Source organism: Lathyrus oleraceus, chromosome 5 (genome assembly GCF_024323335.1).
Source record: "Lathyrus oleraceus cultivar Zhongwan6 chromosome 5, CAAS_Psat_ZW6_1.0, whole genome shotgun sequence".
In the NCBI taxonomy this organism is placed as follows: Eukaryota; Viridiplantae; Streptophyta; class Magnoliopsida; order Fabales; family Fabaceae; genus Lathyrus; species Lathyrus oleraceus.
In genome coordinates, this window is record NC_066583.1 from 146,141,092 (window position 1) to 146,158,817 (window position 17,726).

The following is a 17,726-nucleotide window of genomic DNA, read 5'->3' on the forward strand; positions in this document are numbered from 1 at the left end:
ATATATTATAGTTAAACCTTTGCAATATCAGTTTATAAGAGAAGTATTATAAATTCAAACTCTGAAACTCTATGTTTGATGTTGATCCTAGCTCCTTCTCTTCCCTTGATCTTAGCAAGATCAAGTCATACAAGATCTCCAATTTGATTTTCCAATTACCACTACTCCTTTGGCCGAACTCCGTTCTTCAAAGCTTTCACTCAGCTGAATCCAAATTGTGATATCTTACCCCTAAGCCTTTCAATTGATCCTCCAATTACTGCTACTTCTTTGCAAGAACTCGCGTTCCTCAAAGCTTTCACTCGGTTGAATCCAAATTGCAAAGACTTGGGCAAAAACCTTCAAATTAACCCTTGATCTTGGAGTGAAAACCCTAACGACTTTATCAATTAATCCCCTAAAGAAAACTCAACCAAATTTGATTTAAACCAACATAAATTGGACCTAATAAATCTTATCTTAATGACAAACAACAAAAATGATTATGTGTAGTTGTTGAATGCATGCAAAGAAAGGTTGAAGAGGATGAGAATTCTTTGTATCTTTCAAGTTTCAATCTTGAGAAAAGACGCATGAATGCATATTTATATATATGTGTGTGTAAAATAAATAACAAACAAAACATATTTTGACCAAAATTGCAAGCTTTGAAAATATTGAGTCAATACATGTATTTTCTCAAAACAGGGTGTATTGACTCTAAATTCGAATGAGACAATACATAAGACTAATGAGTCAATATGAAGCCCCAATGAGTCAATACATCAAAGGAAGAAAAATATGTTTTGTAAGTTCCAATATGAAGCCAATGAGTCAATACATCAAATGAGTCGATACTATTGTCTCATGAAATATCATATTTTTTGCATGATATGGCCTATTGAATATAATTCTACATGTCTTATAATGATGATGCACATATAGACAAAGATTGTAAGTTCCAATATACACAAAGTACTAAGCTATCTAGTTTTGACATTATTCAAAACACATCTAAGAGTATACTGCACTCATGGCTACCATCTTATCTTTAGACTCGAAGTTGGAGTCTTTTTAGTTTTTTTGGATGAAAGAGTGGTTGATATCAGGACCTCTGGTGTTGGCCAACCGAGATAGGATATCGACTCGGGTATTCTCCTCCCGTGGCACATGGGTAATCTCGAATGCCTTGAACTTTGCCAATTTCTCAACAACCAGCTTGAGGTATTGCTTGATTAAGGATCCTTTTCTTAGGTCTCTCCTCTTATTTGGAAATAACCAATTGGGAGTTTGTTCATAGCTCAATGCATCTGGCCTTCATTCCCCTTGCAAGTGTGATCCCAACGATGACAGACTCATATTCAGCTTGGTTGTTCATGGTCAAGAACTCAAACCTCAGGGATACTTCCATCATGTTATTACTAACGCCAAGGCTTCCTTTTCGATCTTTTAGTACTGCGTTTCTACCACCTTTAGGGGTTTAGAGATGAAGTACACATGGCTCTAGCTATCCCCAAATTCTCTAATTAAAATGGTGCTTACAGCCTCTTCACCAACATCTAGGTACAAATAGAAGATTTTCCCTGGAAGTGGCCAGGCAAGTATCGGGAGCATAGTTAAGATTTTCTTCAAAGACTCAAGTACTTCTTCTCAATTAATCGTCCACTTGAAACCAGTCTTTTCCTTAACAAATTGTAAAAAGGGAAGGGTGTGTTGTGCAGACTTTGAAATGAATCCAATCAAGGAAATCAACATATCATTCAACTTATGCACTTCCCTTTTCATCATCGGCGAACTCATTTGGATTACGACTTCACTCTTGTTAGGGTTCGCCTCGATTCCTTGCTCCGTCAAATAGAAGCCTAGAAACTTTCATATTTTTAGCTCGAAAGTGCATTTCTCAGGGTTGAGTCGCATATTGTATTGTCGAACCTTCTTGAATACTCATTGAAGGAGTTGAGTGTGAAGCTCCTCCATACAAGATTTTATGATTATATCATTCATACACACTTCCAACATGATGATGAGCTATTAGTGCATGTCATTTAGCAAGAAAAATCGACCAAATCTGACAAGAAATGGGCAAGTTAGTGGCAAAAGTGTGAAAAAACACTTTTGGGCGAAGAAAAACACTTATTGAGAAAACTGGTGAAAAAATGAACAAAGCAAGTTGATTTGCCTCTAGAATTTACACGTCAACACTGACCTATAACGCATCCGCATTGAGCTAATGATTGTGCAATGTGCCCGCGTTGTCATATGGCACGCCCGGGTTGCTGTTTTTTCCTTACATGTATTTCTGACTGCTTTATAAGGAAAAAGAGGAAAAGAAAAAAGGAGTCCATTCCAAGGAGTAGAAAGTGACATTAAAGAGTGATTTTGGAGGCCATTGGAGCCATTGGAGAGCTTCTTCTTCAGTGGATTTTCATGTTTTTTGCATCTACACTTATGGTATTGAACTATTTCAACATGAGTAGCTAGATTCCTCATAGGTTAGGTTTTATTTTACGAGGAACCTGATTTTATTTTATTGGGACATATGATCAGATGATGTTGATGTAATTGCTTCGAATCATTGTTGTCATTCAATTATTGATTATGGCATTACTTTTTGTTTGTTACGACATTCGAATTGATCTTGATAAATAGTGACTACAGACCCTAGGGTTGTTTATCTGACATACTTTAACTATTGAATTCGCTAATTGACTATGGATAGTTTAATTAGGAATTGTGACTTAGGTATTAACAAGTTATGTTGTCTAGTCTGACGTTACAATTAGCCCGAAGGATGGGGGAATCGACACTTAGGTTAGTGAGTTATACGCCAAGGGATTAGGTGTAATGGTAAAGTTAATATGTCGTGTAACTATGTATTCACTGCATATGTGTTAATTTGTGTTTTATCAATCAAGTAGAAATAGGGGATTCTGACAATAAAACACGACCGCTTTTATCAAAATTGTTATAAAAACTTCTCTCTTTCATTTTCGACAAAAATAACCTGGAAAAAAAACCCTCATTTACTATTTTAATCACATCGCACAACGCACATTGTTTTAAGTTCTCAATCCTTGTAGAGATGAATTTGTTTTTATTACTTCGATAACAATACTAGTACACTTACTAGTAAATTATCCATCAAGCTTTTGGTTTCGTTATCGGGGATTGTTGATATTTTCAATAAGGCATAGTGTGCGACTTGTTTTGTTTAATTTTTATTTTATTTTAATTTCTGGTATTTTATCGTTTTGATATATATTTTTACTATGTTCTGCATCGAATAATGATACTAAGGTATTGTTTTTTGTATTTATGCGAGGTCTGGATTCGACGATGCTACCGTTGGATTTAGAGATCGAGAGAACTACACAAGCACTCTGTAAAGCAAAGATCGAGGCGTTGTTAGTTGAACAACAACAGAAATAGGAAACCAAAATGGAAAATCCACCATGTTAGACAATTGGGGATTATTATAGGCGTACCGACGCTAATCAAATTTCATGGGGATTCTAACCGGTAAACCCAATGTTTGATATTGAAATTTATGTGTTGCAGAGCCTGCAAGATAATCTGTTCGACGGTCACCGGCAAACCCAATGATGTTTGATATTAAAATTTATGTGTTATGGGGCCTGCGAGATGATTTGTTCGACGATCTAGCTATTCGTGATCCTTGAGAATATCTTGCCAAGTTCTATGAGACATGCTCCATGTGCAAACCATCAGGAGCACACTACACTTGGATCAATTTCGGGCATCTCATGTGGGGTTATAGCGAAAAGATTGGTGTTATCTTGAAGGCATTCAATCAAGACGGTCCTACTTCAAAAGAAAGTTCGGAGACCTTTTTTACTGACCCGAGAGGATTCTCCCTGAGCGTAACATACTCGAAATCACCATCAAGCACTGACTAAGCCCCGCCGTCGTGCACGTCTAGCTTTAACGCATCAGGATTCCCTGGTTCTCCTTATATTTCTGCTTTTGAGGCAACGACCGACGCTAGAAGGTCCTTCTGGATGATTTCCTTGATTCTCTTCGCCTTATCCACAATGGCGCACACTATGATTGGTCTTCCTTATGCGTTGTAATAAGTCACCTTCAGGTGGATCGAGGATGTTATTGCATCTAGTCTCAATAGGAAGGATCTCCATATGATACATTTGAAGGCACTTTGACACAATATTAGCATAAAGTTGAGGATTACCTTTCTTTGGCACGCTCCTTCTCCAATAGTCACTATCATATCTATTGCTCCTTGAGGATGAGATATCAAATTGTTGGGTGCTAATAGATCTCCTCAATTATACAACTTCATATTCATTTGTTTGATACCTAACAGATCCATTGTGTATGCGTAGAGGATGTTGCAAGAGCTTTTGTTGTCTACAAGGAACCCAGTTAGGTTGCTTTCAGCGATGGTGGCCGCAAGGATTAGAGGTAGATTGAAGTTTGGAATTCCATTGTTCTTCTCACGATCCATAAATCCAAATTCCAATCGATCTTTACTTCGTTGAATGTTATCACCAGCTACGAGTATAAAGCAATTTGACGAATGACATGTGTTACATGACGCGATATCACGGAATTTGTCAATCGGTGATATATGATGATCATTTGATTCAAGAGATGTGTTGAAGATCTTGGACATGACTACCGAAGTTACCGTCTTTGTTTCTTCTGTTGCTGGTATAGATCTGAAGATGAAAATTTACGGGAATCAGAAGTTGATTCCCACATACAACACTATTGTTCCATTCGGGAACCAAAAATAGATGCAGTCGGATAACGGGTGATCTTGAACGATGGTGGTGATCTCCTTCACAGCGGTACGGGATGGATCTGCATGGTTAGCACTTCAACACTCAAGTCAATTCAAGATTTAGATTAGTGTAATGAAAAGTATGGATCATAGAATGTACATAGCTCTTTGCGCATGAACTGATTTTTATACCTTGAATCAATTGGATTGGATTTGAGATGAATTAGGCCTTAATTATTTGGGTCTTTGGTCGGTCTATAACAGAAATCATGATGAACTTTTTTAAATGAGGTTCGATGTAACTAGTAAAATGAGATTTTTTTCACCATTGCAGAAGTGTCCAATTGCCATTCATATGGATCTTCTGCTATTATTGTACATGAATATGTTTGAATTGGTGAAAACACTACAATTAAATTCTTAGAGAGATTCGTAAGGGGCGTGAAGGTGACATTTGGAGTCGAGTGAGGTCTAATAATAGTTATAGTGATAGTCATTGTATATATGAGAGTCACATGACTTTCCTATGCTAGGTTTCATTGATTGATTGTATGCACTGAAAATGAAAAATTACCGAGTTACATGGAAAGGATAGTTCTTTTGTGGTAACGATCATGCTTGAAAATTACCGAGTTACATGGAAAGGATAGTTCTTTTGTGGTAACAATCATGCTTGAATCATCAATGACATCATAATACTTATAGGTTTGACATGATTTTTTGGTATTGCAGGTTCAAATAATGAAATTAATGTGGTGATATTTGGAATGATAAACTCCTATGGTGCAATATACATTTAATAGAACATCAAAAATCAATAAGAAAGAATGTAGTGCATCAATCTCGATTTATAATTATACATGGTTCAACGCTTGTTTGGCACATGGATAGTTTCAAACATACGACACATCATATTATGGTGGCGATTTTGATCATTCTTATAATAATGGATAGGGCAGAAGTTGAACCTCCAAACTTTTAGAAGAGATAACTCCATACCAAATAAACCAACCTTCACTCTTATATGCTAAGTTGAGTTTCCCTCTAAAAATGGAGGATTTAGAATGAAAGAAAAATAATGCAATCGAAGGCGTAGGCCTCTCTTTTATGCCAAGTTTCTTTAAACTTTGGATTATTAAAATTCAAAAGCACAAAAAGCATGGATAGCCATCGCTCTCACATACCAAACCGATTCATATTACGTGCCCAAATTTATTGCTTTGTCGCGTTGATCGTTTATTTGTATTGTTCAAAAGAAGCAAAAAGTACATACTCTTGTATTATTGTCATTATGCTTTTTCAAACTTGGTTATAGAGTGACAAAGAAAGAACATTAACCAAGGAAACACCCAACTCTTTCTTTCTCTTCTTTTTATGCTTTATGCTTTACTCACTGCAAAAGTGAGAAAACACCCATTTGAATGCATACTGATACAGCAGAGAAAGCGAGAAACTGACAGAATGAGGGGTCCTCTGTAGGAACTTTTCTTTCTTGCTCACCAGGCAAATCATCCACTTTTTATCTCTCTCCAATCCAATCCAACCAAAGATGTAAACTCATTCATTCATTCATCATTTCATTCAATTTCATTATCCATCTTTGACTGTATGTACAGTTAGTTATTTACCCCACCACCATGGTCAAGTTTGAATCCCTCATATTTCTATTCCCTATACCCTTCTCCACAACCATAACATAAAGAAATAAATTAAAAAATCTCATCACAAACAACTATTCTTGACAATCTCTCCCACTAAATGAAAACAAAAAAGCATACCGTGCCCTGTTCCCTGCCTCATTCCATTTGCAATGGCTGTGAGAAAAACTTAGCCATCAATAGCAATAAGCAAGGCCTCATTTCTGTTTGAGATTTTTTAATTACCAATGTTTGCAGCACCAGCTCAGATATTCGGATGCTAATTAAAATGTGTCCTGGTTCAATTCTCCTATTGCCTCTCTCCAACCATGTCATTTGTCCTCTACAAAGATTCTGTGTATGAAATCCCTAAACCTTTTGGAATATAGCTTGGGATCAACGGCTGAGATCGAGGCGGGGTCCACTTGTAGTGACTTGTATGCATGCTCTAGCTTTTTGCTAATATCATAGTCTTGGAGAATGTCAATGATGCCAAAATATAGGATTACATCAGAGATCTCACCACTACTCTTTGAAGAGGTAAATTTGCTACTTCCAGTGTGCTGCTGATCCAATCCAGCTTTACACACTCTCTCCGCTCTTGCTGGCATGTTTATTCCCAGCCGGATTAGAGGTCCCCTGGTACATCAAGAATAATAATTCCAATAAAAATATTTGAATTGTTAGAATGTAAAGTCACCTATCAGAAAGAGGGCCCAAGAGAACCAGATTACTAAAAAATATGACTTAAAATTAGGTAATTAACAAAAAACAGTTCGTGTATATTAGAAATAGTGACAATATTTAAATATGTAATTGGCACCCGAATAAATATTCTCCTATGCCTTAAGTCCTAGCAACCACCCTTGCTCTATCAATATCATTCAACTAACAAATAGCTTTGCAGATAAGGTTCTTTCCTTTTCAGAAAGATCTAAATCACTCCAGCATTTGCTGTCAACAAAACTTACTACAACTTGGCCATGACAAATCAAGTCATCATGGTCCATCACAACCAACAGGATCATATTCAGAGAGGGAAATAAATATGTCACTTCTAAATCACAGATAGAGAGGACCGGAGAAAATACTAATTCATCTGCCATTACTTTATTTCTACATGACCAGTGGCCATTTCCTCTTAACTATTTGCATGCGCATGGGCCACATTGTTAGCTTGTTGTTGAAGAGCATTTTGCTTCTGTTTTTGTATTAGGCTTGGGTCCAGATGGACTATAGCTCAAGAACAGGGCACATGCATAGAAGTAAAAGATATACTACCGATGGATGCAAGCAGTAGAGACAAACTGCTATAACCCAAATGAAAAAATCTTTTCATAAAATGTAGCAACAGAAAATGGTCTATTTCACATGAATCCACATTCCCTAAGTGACTTTGATTTCTAGAATAAATCAGATTCGTAGGCAAATAAAAGAGGGCTTACCGGCCTATGGGTATCCACCTCATGTCCTGCATGTCATCATTTTGTATGTCTCTCTTGCCTGCCAAATCCATAATCCCGCAGATCTTTTAACTCATGGATCCAACAAACTCACAGTAAATGAAATATTGAGCTAGGTGGAAGTAAGAAACATATACCTGTACTCAATTCATTAGGTGAATTTTTCATTTCATCGGTTAAGTAATCATCACGAAAATGAAGGCCAATGAGAAAGCTGTAGTCCATTATTCCCTCTGCTTCCAGGAACTCACAGTCTTTATCAAGTTGCCTGAGAAAAAGTCGTTGCAGAAAACAAACTCTAAGAACATCATAAAAATGCTAAAAGTAAAAAATAAAATAAAATAAAATAAAAATAAAATTCTACCAGGCCTAAGGAGAAGGTTTTGTACCATTTAAGCTCTTGAAACCAAGATTGCTCCAGGCGAAAGATAAAACTAAGATCAAGGTCTTTAAGAGTAGTAGTCTCATCAATCTCCTTACGGGGTTTATCGGTTGTACGGCCATGAGAAGAACCTTTAAGGTCAAACCGCTTATGAATCCGATACTCCGAACAAAACACATTTCCCATTACAATAAACCGAGTCTGTTTTTCCATAGCAATACAATTATTCATTTATCATTATACTATGATAAATATACTACTATCATATCAGTTTAGTGAAAAAAATAAATTAGGTAGTCCAAACCTTTTGTCCCCCAATAGGTTTGACACAATGAACTCCTAGGAACTTTGTAACCAATGAGTTCTTGTACTGAGAAACATGCTGATAGTAACTGGGAAGCATCTTGATCAACACCTGACATGGCCACCAACTAATCATTGAAAAACAGAGAAAAAAAAAAGCATGGTGACCAAAAGCTGAAACTGAAATTTCACCTTGCTCAACACCGGTTTTATATTTATGTCATCAAACATTATGCTTCTTCAAGTGTAGTAATTAAGGTTAACAACTACCAACTAACCTTGACTTCAGACTTCTTCAAGGTCTTGATAATAAAACGGTCATCTTGAGTAAGGTAAAAGGAGCTTCCACTTTTGCCAGGTGAAGACATTTCCCTCAGTGTATCATTGCCACAAATCGCAAGCATGTAATCGGCGGGATCTATAGCAAATAATTCCCTCAGATGCCTAAATACCCAACATTAAACAAACAAACAAACAAGCACCCACCAAAATAAAGACATTATTAACATCCACGCACAAAAAAAAACATCAATCAACATTCAACAGAAGAAAATTGATGCAGAAAATATCAACACCTGAACACCACTGGACAGTAGTCTTTCCACCTGAAGTCCACCGATTGATGCGGAGGCGTAAACTTAGAGCCTTCCGGAGGGAACCTCGTCCAGAACTTCTCCTTTGGATCAAAATCTCCCGACCTAAGCTCTCGAGGCACCGAAGCATGCTTCCCAACACAATATCTAAAACCAAAACAAAACCAAAATCACATTAAAAAGGTCAAACTCCCAAACATAATCCAAACTCTAGTGTTCAAACTAGCAATGTAGATAACAATAACACACCTAATACCCAGTTGAAGATTAAGGATCAAATCATAGCTCTTATGCCCCTTAGAAACAGTAAAACCAGGTTTCTTAACATCCCCATCTTGCGAATAACAAGGACTCTTCTGCAACAACGGTGAGGGTCCATATCCATACCCTGCATCACCACCACCATTCTCCGATTCACTTCCATCTCTATAAAACATACACGCTTCCACATTATCAACAATATCACAAGTAATATCACCAGCTTCCCCATCAAGTTCCCAAATACAAATCCTCGGAAAAACCACACTCTTAGAACCATCCACAGACACAGAAACAGAAACCCTCTTATTCACATTCCTCTCTTCCTCATTCCCCCAATTCCCAGCCGAAACACTCCCATCACGCCACGTAAACACACCTTTCCCCTTCGGCACTCCGTTATCCCAACAACCTTGATAACGGTTTCCGTTCTTCCACATCAACCTCCCATTCCCCGATATAGCTCCACATTTCCACTCTCCAACATACTCATTCCCGTTCTTCCACATATACTTCCCTTCCCCATCTTGTAAATTGAACCTCCACCACCCTTCATACACATCACCATTCGCATAACATTTCTCACCAAATCCATGTTTCCGATCAGAAATCCAACAACCTCTATACGTGTCACCTTCTACACCAACAAAAGTTCCAGAACCTTCCATTCTACCAGAAACGAAATCACCTTCATAAGTCGCTCCTGAAGGCCACGAAAACTTCCCTTTCCCCCACGCTTTTCCCTTCTTCCATTCTCCTTCATACATACATCCATCACACCAAACATATTTCCCTTTCCCGTGCGGCGTGTTCCCGGATAAGCTTCCACTATACACATCACCGTTCGGAAGCTCTTTCTCCACCGTCGTCGGTGACACGCGCCGTGTCCGCGGTGGTCGACGGCAAGATGTTGCAACTACAACCACTTCCATCTCCTCCGATTTGTTCTTGCTTGCATTAGTGTCTTGAAGCTGTTGCACCTCTGAAACATTTAACAGCGTCTCTTGCATTCTGTTTTAGTTTCTCTAACCGGCGGTTTAATAGTTACTGCGACTGCGGCGGAGACATTTGCCGTGGATGATGGAAATGTGGTTACTGTTAGTGCTGTTGTTGTTGTCGAATGCACGGTGTTTGAGAAAATGTTACTACGAACATTACCAAGTTTGGAGCAGAATGTTGGGTAGTGTGTTGTACTAATTGGATTCCACGTGAATTTTTGGTAGAAGAAGTAGAAGTAGTGGTGGAAGTGGTTCCTCGGTACCTAAAATTTGGTTTGATGTATGTGAAGGAATGGATTCATAGGGATCTATGCATTTTATTGGAGGACTAGTATTATTCACCTACAATTCCTTTTCTACGGTTTTTGTTTACTTTTAACCCAACACCTATACATATTTTCTCTCTTTTTCTTTTCCTACCTACAACAAGGTACACAAGGCATTTTCTTTCTTATATGAAATGAAATGCAAGTCAAACACCAATTGTCAAGCTTGTTATTATTAATTATAATTAAGTAAAGTATTGGTGTTAGTGTTAATAGTTGCCATCACGTATAATCAAGGACGTGTTACCTTGTTTACTTAAAAACTGTTGAAGGGAGTTGGATTTGGATTGTAGTATAATCTAATTTTCAGAATCACGAGAATGTTTGTATTTTTGTAAATTGCAATATATACTACTCCTACCTACATTATCATTAATATTATGAGTGTATATAGGTAGTAGGAGTAGCGGCACATCCAACGGTCAAATTTTTTTCTTAAAAAGAAATAATAAATTAAAGGAAATACATAAAATTAAAGAGAACCACCGTCATTAAAGATTAATCAAATTTATATTTAGATATAGATAATATTCCTACAAATATGAATATTTTAATTTTAATTTTAATTTCAATAAAAAAAAGTCAATCTAATTTTATAATTTCCAAAAGAGTTTAGTTTCTTTTATTGATATGACATACAAAATCTTTGTGGACATAAATTATAAATTATAATATATTGACTTATAGAATTTTATCATTTTTTAAGTGTATTAATTAATTCATTGTAAATAAAATACTATTTCATTAAAAAATAAATATAATGGGTTGAACAATTTCTAGGTTGAACAATTTTTAAAGATGTTGAAGGAAACCCAACTTAGTTGAAAAAGAAGGGAAAGACAAAATGGAACTAATTTGAGAAAGTTTCAATCAATTTAGATTTTCTTATAGTGTGTTTATGTTAGCTTGCAATTTTTATTTCTTTTTAAACAAGTCAATTAGATATTATATTAAAAAAATGTTAAGTGTTATCATTGATTGACATAAATCGACATAAATGAGTATTTTGACTGAAGCGTTTCGATTAGCATCTTGAACCATGGTTTGGAAGAATCTCATATTAGATTTAGAGATATGGTTTTGAGGAGTCTCGGGCACAGATCTGATTGATCACTCAACACTGTGTCGAAGTTGAAGCATTTGACGGACTTCAAAGACTTAGAAGATTTTGAAAATCAAAGCCTAGAGAAGTGTCTTAGTGCTATCAGCAAATCACCTTTGGCGAGTTGGCAGTTACTAGTGGCTAAGAGCATTTACGAACATGGGATAATGGTTTTCAGCAGTTTTCAAGTATTGGCGACATGGTAGTGCATCAAAAGATCAAGTTGCATGTCCTTGAAGACATGTTGATTCTGTAGGAATAAGTTGTCGACGACGGTTATCTTTAGTTTAATATATATAGCAGTTTCATATGTTGTAATCGAGGTCGCAAATTTCATATACTTTCTATATAGAATTGGAGTATCCAAGTCAAAGTGTGAAACAGTTTGTGAGTAACATGTGAGTCCGCATCCCTTTTGTTTTATTGTCTTTATGTTTCCTTAATTGAAACACTTCATTTTCTGTCGTTTACTGCATTTATTTAATGTTATTTACTGTAGTGTTCTTTTACTTTAATGCAAGTTTTTTCGTCGTTAAAGTTTGTATTTATCTTGTCCGCACAAAGACATTCATAGACATCTCATATACATACTTTCTTGTAAACGTGTTTGCACAAAACTATTCCCGAGATTTTTGAGTTAATCTCACAAATTTTTAAACTCGTGATTCTTTGCTAAAAACACATGCGAACAAATTGACACGCCCAGTAGGACTATTTGTGCAAAAAAAATCTTTTATTTTACAAGAATTTGTTGTATTATTTATACATCTTTGTTCTAAATGAAATGTTTTCAATGTCCGAAGTCATATGCGTCTGAGAAGTGGTAGGACTATAGTAGAAATGATAAACCCAGAAAAATACTTCTTGTGCTCGAAGTGATGCTTCAGGCCCTGAACCAACACTTTAAGCTTAATGTCACATTTGAACTCCTCTACAACTTTGCTTCAAGGGTCAAACATCAATTTTTCCCCTAAGTCCATCAATTTTAGAATTTTCCAAGATCCCTATGTGTGCACAAAAGTAGGCTAAGACCTTGTCAACCTAATGCCTGGCCTAGAATTCCAGCGTACGACCCCAACTTTCCATCCATGCCATTTTCAACTCAAGCATCCTTTTGATTTGATTGTTTTTGCATTTGATTCTTCACCATGAGGAGATAATTTGGCACAAAGAATACCTTAAAATGCATGAGTGAATTTCATTTGGCCTAAGCGATCAGTCACCATTTGCATTAAGTTTTTGTTACTAATCCGACAAGAAACTGAGGATTTTGAAACATTGTGCAAGCATTTTTGATACTTTTCAAGTCAATTTTACTTCCGGTATAATATTTAAGCATTTCCACTTATTGTTATATTTTAATTATATTTTCGTGATTTTATGCGTGGGATAGCTGTATTTTTGTCCGACAGGTCCAGGTAGAAAAACCAGGGAACTCAGAGCAAGACAGTGCGAGATTCCGGCAAGCAAAGGAGTGAAAAAGCCCGGTACAGGAGGCCTAACACGGTCACCCGTGTCACCTGACACGGGCCGTGTCAGGCAAAGGAGGGCGTGGCAAGAAAGACAGCGGCCTGACACGGCCACCCGTGTCATCTGACACGGGCCGTGTCAGGCATCAAACCCCCTATGTCAAGAGGCCATGGGCGTGTCACCAATAACAGTAGGGTGACACGGGTCGTGTCAGCCCAAGCCCAAAATTTCGATTTTTCTCGGGCTTTTGTTTGTCGGGCTTTTCAGAGAGATTTTTGGACATCTTCACCTGCTGCTTGGAATTTTTATTATAAAAGAGGACATTCTGCCTAAGAAAAGAGGATCTGGGAACACGGCAAAATACAGTATTATGAAGCAATCAAGTATTACAGAGAATAAGGCGTTTGGAGAGCTGGAGGTTTTCATGAGCGGGAGCGATTGAAGACCAAAGTCATCCAATTACTTGTAATGTGTAATTTTTATCTTGCATTTGTTTTAAACAATATGAGTAGCTAAACCCTCCAATGTTATGGGGTGTCCCTGATTTAGAATTGTAACGAATTTGAGTTTACATTTGCATTTATAATATTATTTTTACGGTAACCTTTTGATGTTTTTATTGCTTTCTCTTTCGGACCAATCGAGATTGATTTATGGTTATCAATTAGGTTGGACCGCCATTGATAAGGTTTTCATAAGGTTACTCTACAATAGATATCACCTAGGACTAGGGATACCCTGTATGAACCAGAGTATTCTTAATATTATAAAGCTTAACTTCACCTTAATTGCCTATGGAAATAGAAATTAAGGTAGATTGATTAAAGGTTTTCTCGCCAAGGACTTGGGAGAAAATACCCTTGAGAACTAGTAGTAATTGATATTTGTTGATGCAATAGTAACTCAGAGCTGTTATAGGGATAAATCATACACCTTCCCTGGCATTGTTCCTTTTTTCCTGTAAACCTTTATTTTCATCCTTATTTGCTTTTACCTTTATTCATATATTTTTACACCAAAAAACCAAATTAATACTTTTTGTTTAATTGAATGATAATTTAAACTCGATATTGACTTGCAGTCATTGAGATCGATATTCGGGGAATTTCCCTATTATTACTATAAAAGGAAAAATAGTATACTTGCGATTTTCCCGATCATGTTTTTGGCGCTGTTGTCAGGGACTGCCAAAATATAGAGTTTAATTTTAAATTCAATTAAAATTTTGTTGCTCTGCAATAAAATTATTTTTTTGTCATTTATACTAATTTGTGTATGCAAGGAGAACCCTCAGCTGAATTTCTTTTTGACGCAGAGATCGAGAGAACCCTTTATCGAAGACGCAGAAATCAAAGAGTGGATTCCAAAGAAGAAAGTACCTCTGATCACTCAGAAGTTAAAGAATCAATGGCTGAAGTTCCTCCAATTCCACCTCCTCCACCTCTGGAAAGACTCCTAGGTGACTATAGAGGTGCAAACGCACCGGGTGGTCGACTGACTATTATCAACCAACCGGTGAATGTGACGAATTTTCAACTACATCTGAGTACAATCAATCAATTGGAAAGAAAACCTTTCACCGGAAAGGTTAATGAAGATACCAACAAACACCTGCAAAGATTTCTGACCATGGGCACCACCTTGAAAATTGATGGTCACACTGATGAAGCAAAGAAATTAAGAATGTTCCCGTTCACCTTAACTGAAGATGCAGAAGAGTGGTTCTACTCTCTTCCAGCCGGCAGTATCAAATCATGGGAAGAGATGGAAACTGCATTCTTAAATGAGTACTTTCCAGCATCAGTATTTCTGAGAAAAAGGTATGAAATCCTTAATTTCAAACAGAAGGGTGGTGAATCATTGGGAGACTTCTACAAAAGATTCAAAAGGGTCTTAGTAGCATGTCCAACTGATAATATGGATCAGACCGAACAAATGCAGATGTTCGTTAATGGGCTAAAAATAAAAACAAAACAGTTGATTGATACAGCAGCTGGTGGCTCAACAAATTTCTCAACAACCACTGGTATTAAAAGGATTATTGAAGCTATAGCTGCCAATGAGCATCTAGAATTATACGACAGGTGTACTAGTCAGCCAGAGGGGTGATTAATCTCAAATTAGAGACAAATAAAATCGGTTTGGAAGACACAGTTGCTGCCGAAGTAGACAAAAAATTGAAAGCTATGAACATAGGTACTCAACAGATAGCTCAGGTCCGGCCGGCCTTGGCTAGCACTTGTGCAATATGTAATGGACCTTATCACATGGTCTATTGCTTTGCTACCCCCTAACAAATTGAAGAGATCAAATTCTTGAAGCAGAATAATCGTTACTCTAACACGTACAACCCAGGTTGGAAGAATCATCCAAAATTCTCTTGGAAAGATCAGAGAAGGAATGTTCCGCAACAAGGTACATGGCAATATCAGACTCAGTATCAACAACAGCAACAACAGGCACCTAAAAAGGTTGAATGGGAAATCGCCATTGAAAAATTAGCCGCCCATAGCATGCAGTTTCAAGAAGAAACAAGGACTAATCAAAAAAACACCACAACCTCAATCAAAAATCTCGAAGTCCAAATGGGTCAGATAGCACAATAGTTAGCTTCAAATTCTCAAGCCCCGGGTACCCTACCTAGTGGTACGGTAACAAATCCGAGGGAACATAACACTATTAACGTTGTCGTAACCCGAAATGGTAAGTCAACGGAGGAAAATAGTATGGAAAAATATGTATTATTAGAAGTGGATTTAGAAATCAAGGAAATCCAGAACCGAGATGAAGAAGTTATACTATCACCTGTCAAGGAGAAAGAAAAGGTTCCAAAACCAGCCATCAAACTCCCTTACCCTCCAAGACAGAAAAAGAAAGATCAACATGAGAAAAAATTTGAGAAGTTCCTGGAAATGTTCAAAAAGCTAGAAATAAATATCCCTTTTTCCGAGGCATTAGAACAAATGCCAATATATGCCAAGTTCATGCAAGACATCATCTCCAAGAAGCGTTCCACGGATATGGACCCGATCATCCTAACTAAAACATGTAGTACCATTCTCCAAGGCATGAAAATCCCAGTGAAAAAGAAAGACAGGGGGTCGGTTACTATTCCATGCATTATTGGTGATAGACAATTCAAGAAGGCTCTGATTGACTTAGGAGCAAGTGTAAGCCTGATGCCCCTATCCATCTATAAAAAATTAGGCATTGGCAATGTTCAAGATACTCAAATGACACTTCAGTTTGCGGATCACTCTGTTAGGCAACCATGTGGAATTGTGGAAGACGTTCTTGTAAAAATTGATAAGTTTGTTTTCCCAGTTGACTTCGTCATTCTGGAAATGCCTGAAGATGAGGAGATTCCTCTCATATTAGGCAGACCATTCTTAGAAACAGGACGGTGTATGATATACATCGAGGAAGGAATAATGACCCTCAAAGTCTATGATGAAGAGCTAAAAATAGATGTGAGGAACACAATGCAATACAAAGATGATATTGGCACAAGCCACGCCATAGAGACAATAGATCAAGTAATTTCTCAAGAAATTGAAAGACATAGACCCAAGTCACCACTAGAACGGGTCTTAAGTCTATCAATTTTTGAAAGTGATGAAGATGAAGGAGAGTCTGGGGTGCCCTCTATGTTGGAAAAACAACCTGAATGGATTAGATCTAGACCACACCGGTGGGAAGATTTAAGACCACCACCACCATCATATGTCACTGAAGAACCAAAAAAAGGGGTGAATCTGAAGCAATTACCAACAAATTTGAAGTATGTATTTCTGGATACTGAAAAGAAATGCCCAACTATTATCAATGCCAGTCTACAAAGTGTCTAAGAAGCAGAACTCATTCAAGTGCTAAAAAAATACAAAGGCGCAATCGGATGGGCAATTGAGGACTTGAAAGGTATAAGCCCGACCGTTTGCATGCACAAAATCTTAATGGAAGATGATCACAAACCAGTGGTCCAACCACAAAGAAGACTTAACCCAACCATGAAAGAAGTGGTATACAAAGAGGTTGTAAAATTGTTGGATGTAGGCTTAATTTATCCTATTTCTGATAGTTCTTGGGTAAGTCAAGTCCATGTGGTACCAAAAAAAGGGGGCACTACGGTGATAAAAAATGAGAAGAATGACTTAATTCCAACCCTAATTATTACAGGTTGGAGGGTGTGCATAGATTACAGAAGACTAAACGTGGCAACACGAAAGAACCACTTCCCATTACCATTCATTGATCAAATGCTGGAAAGGTTAGTCGGACACAATTACTATTGTTTCCTAGATGGGTACTCGGGGTACAACCAAATTGCGGTTGCCCCTGAAGATCAAGAGAAGACTGCATTCACATGCCCCTATGGTATTTTCGCTTATAGAAGAATGTCATTTGGGTTGTGCAATGCACCGACCACTTTTCAAAGGTGTATGACATCAATCTT

At 37.2% G+C, this 17,726-nt stretch overlaps 1 protein-coding gene across 1 annotated transcript; it reads right to left on the bottom strand.

Annotated features, from left to right (window-relative positions):
* Positions 1 to 6,005: 6,005 nt before the first annotated feature.
* On the bottom strand, positions 6,006 to 10,831 carry LOC127078925 (phosphatidylinositol 4-phosphate 5-kinase 1). The gene is made up of 8 exons (XM_051019340.1): positions 9,369 to 10,831; positions 9,102 to 9,266; positions 8,805 to 8,970; positions 8,528 to 8,638; positions 8,231 to 8,424; positions 7,979 to 8,109; positions 7,824 to 7,881; positions 6,006 to 7,017 (listed from the first exon to the last, which is right to left on the bottom strand). Exons 1-8 carry the CDS (start codon positions 10,385 to 10,387, stop codon positions 6,711 to 6,713), a joined length of 2,151 nt encoding a protein of 716 aa, XP_050875297.1. The 5' UTR covers positions 10,388 to 10,831; the 3' UTR covers positions 6,006 to 6,710.
* Between the last annotated feature and the right edge of the window lie 6,895 nt (positions 10,832 to 17,726).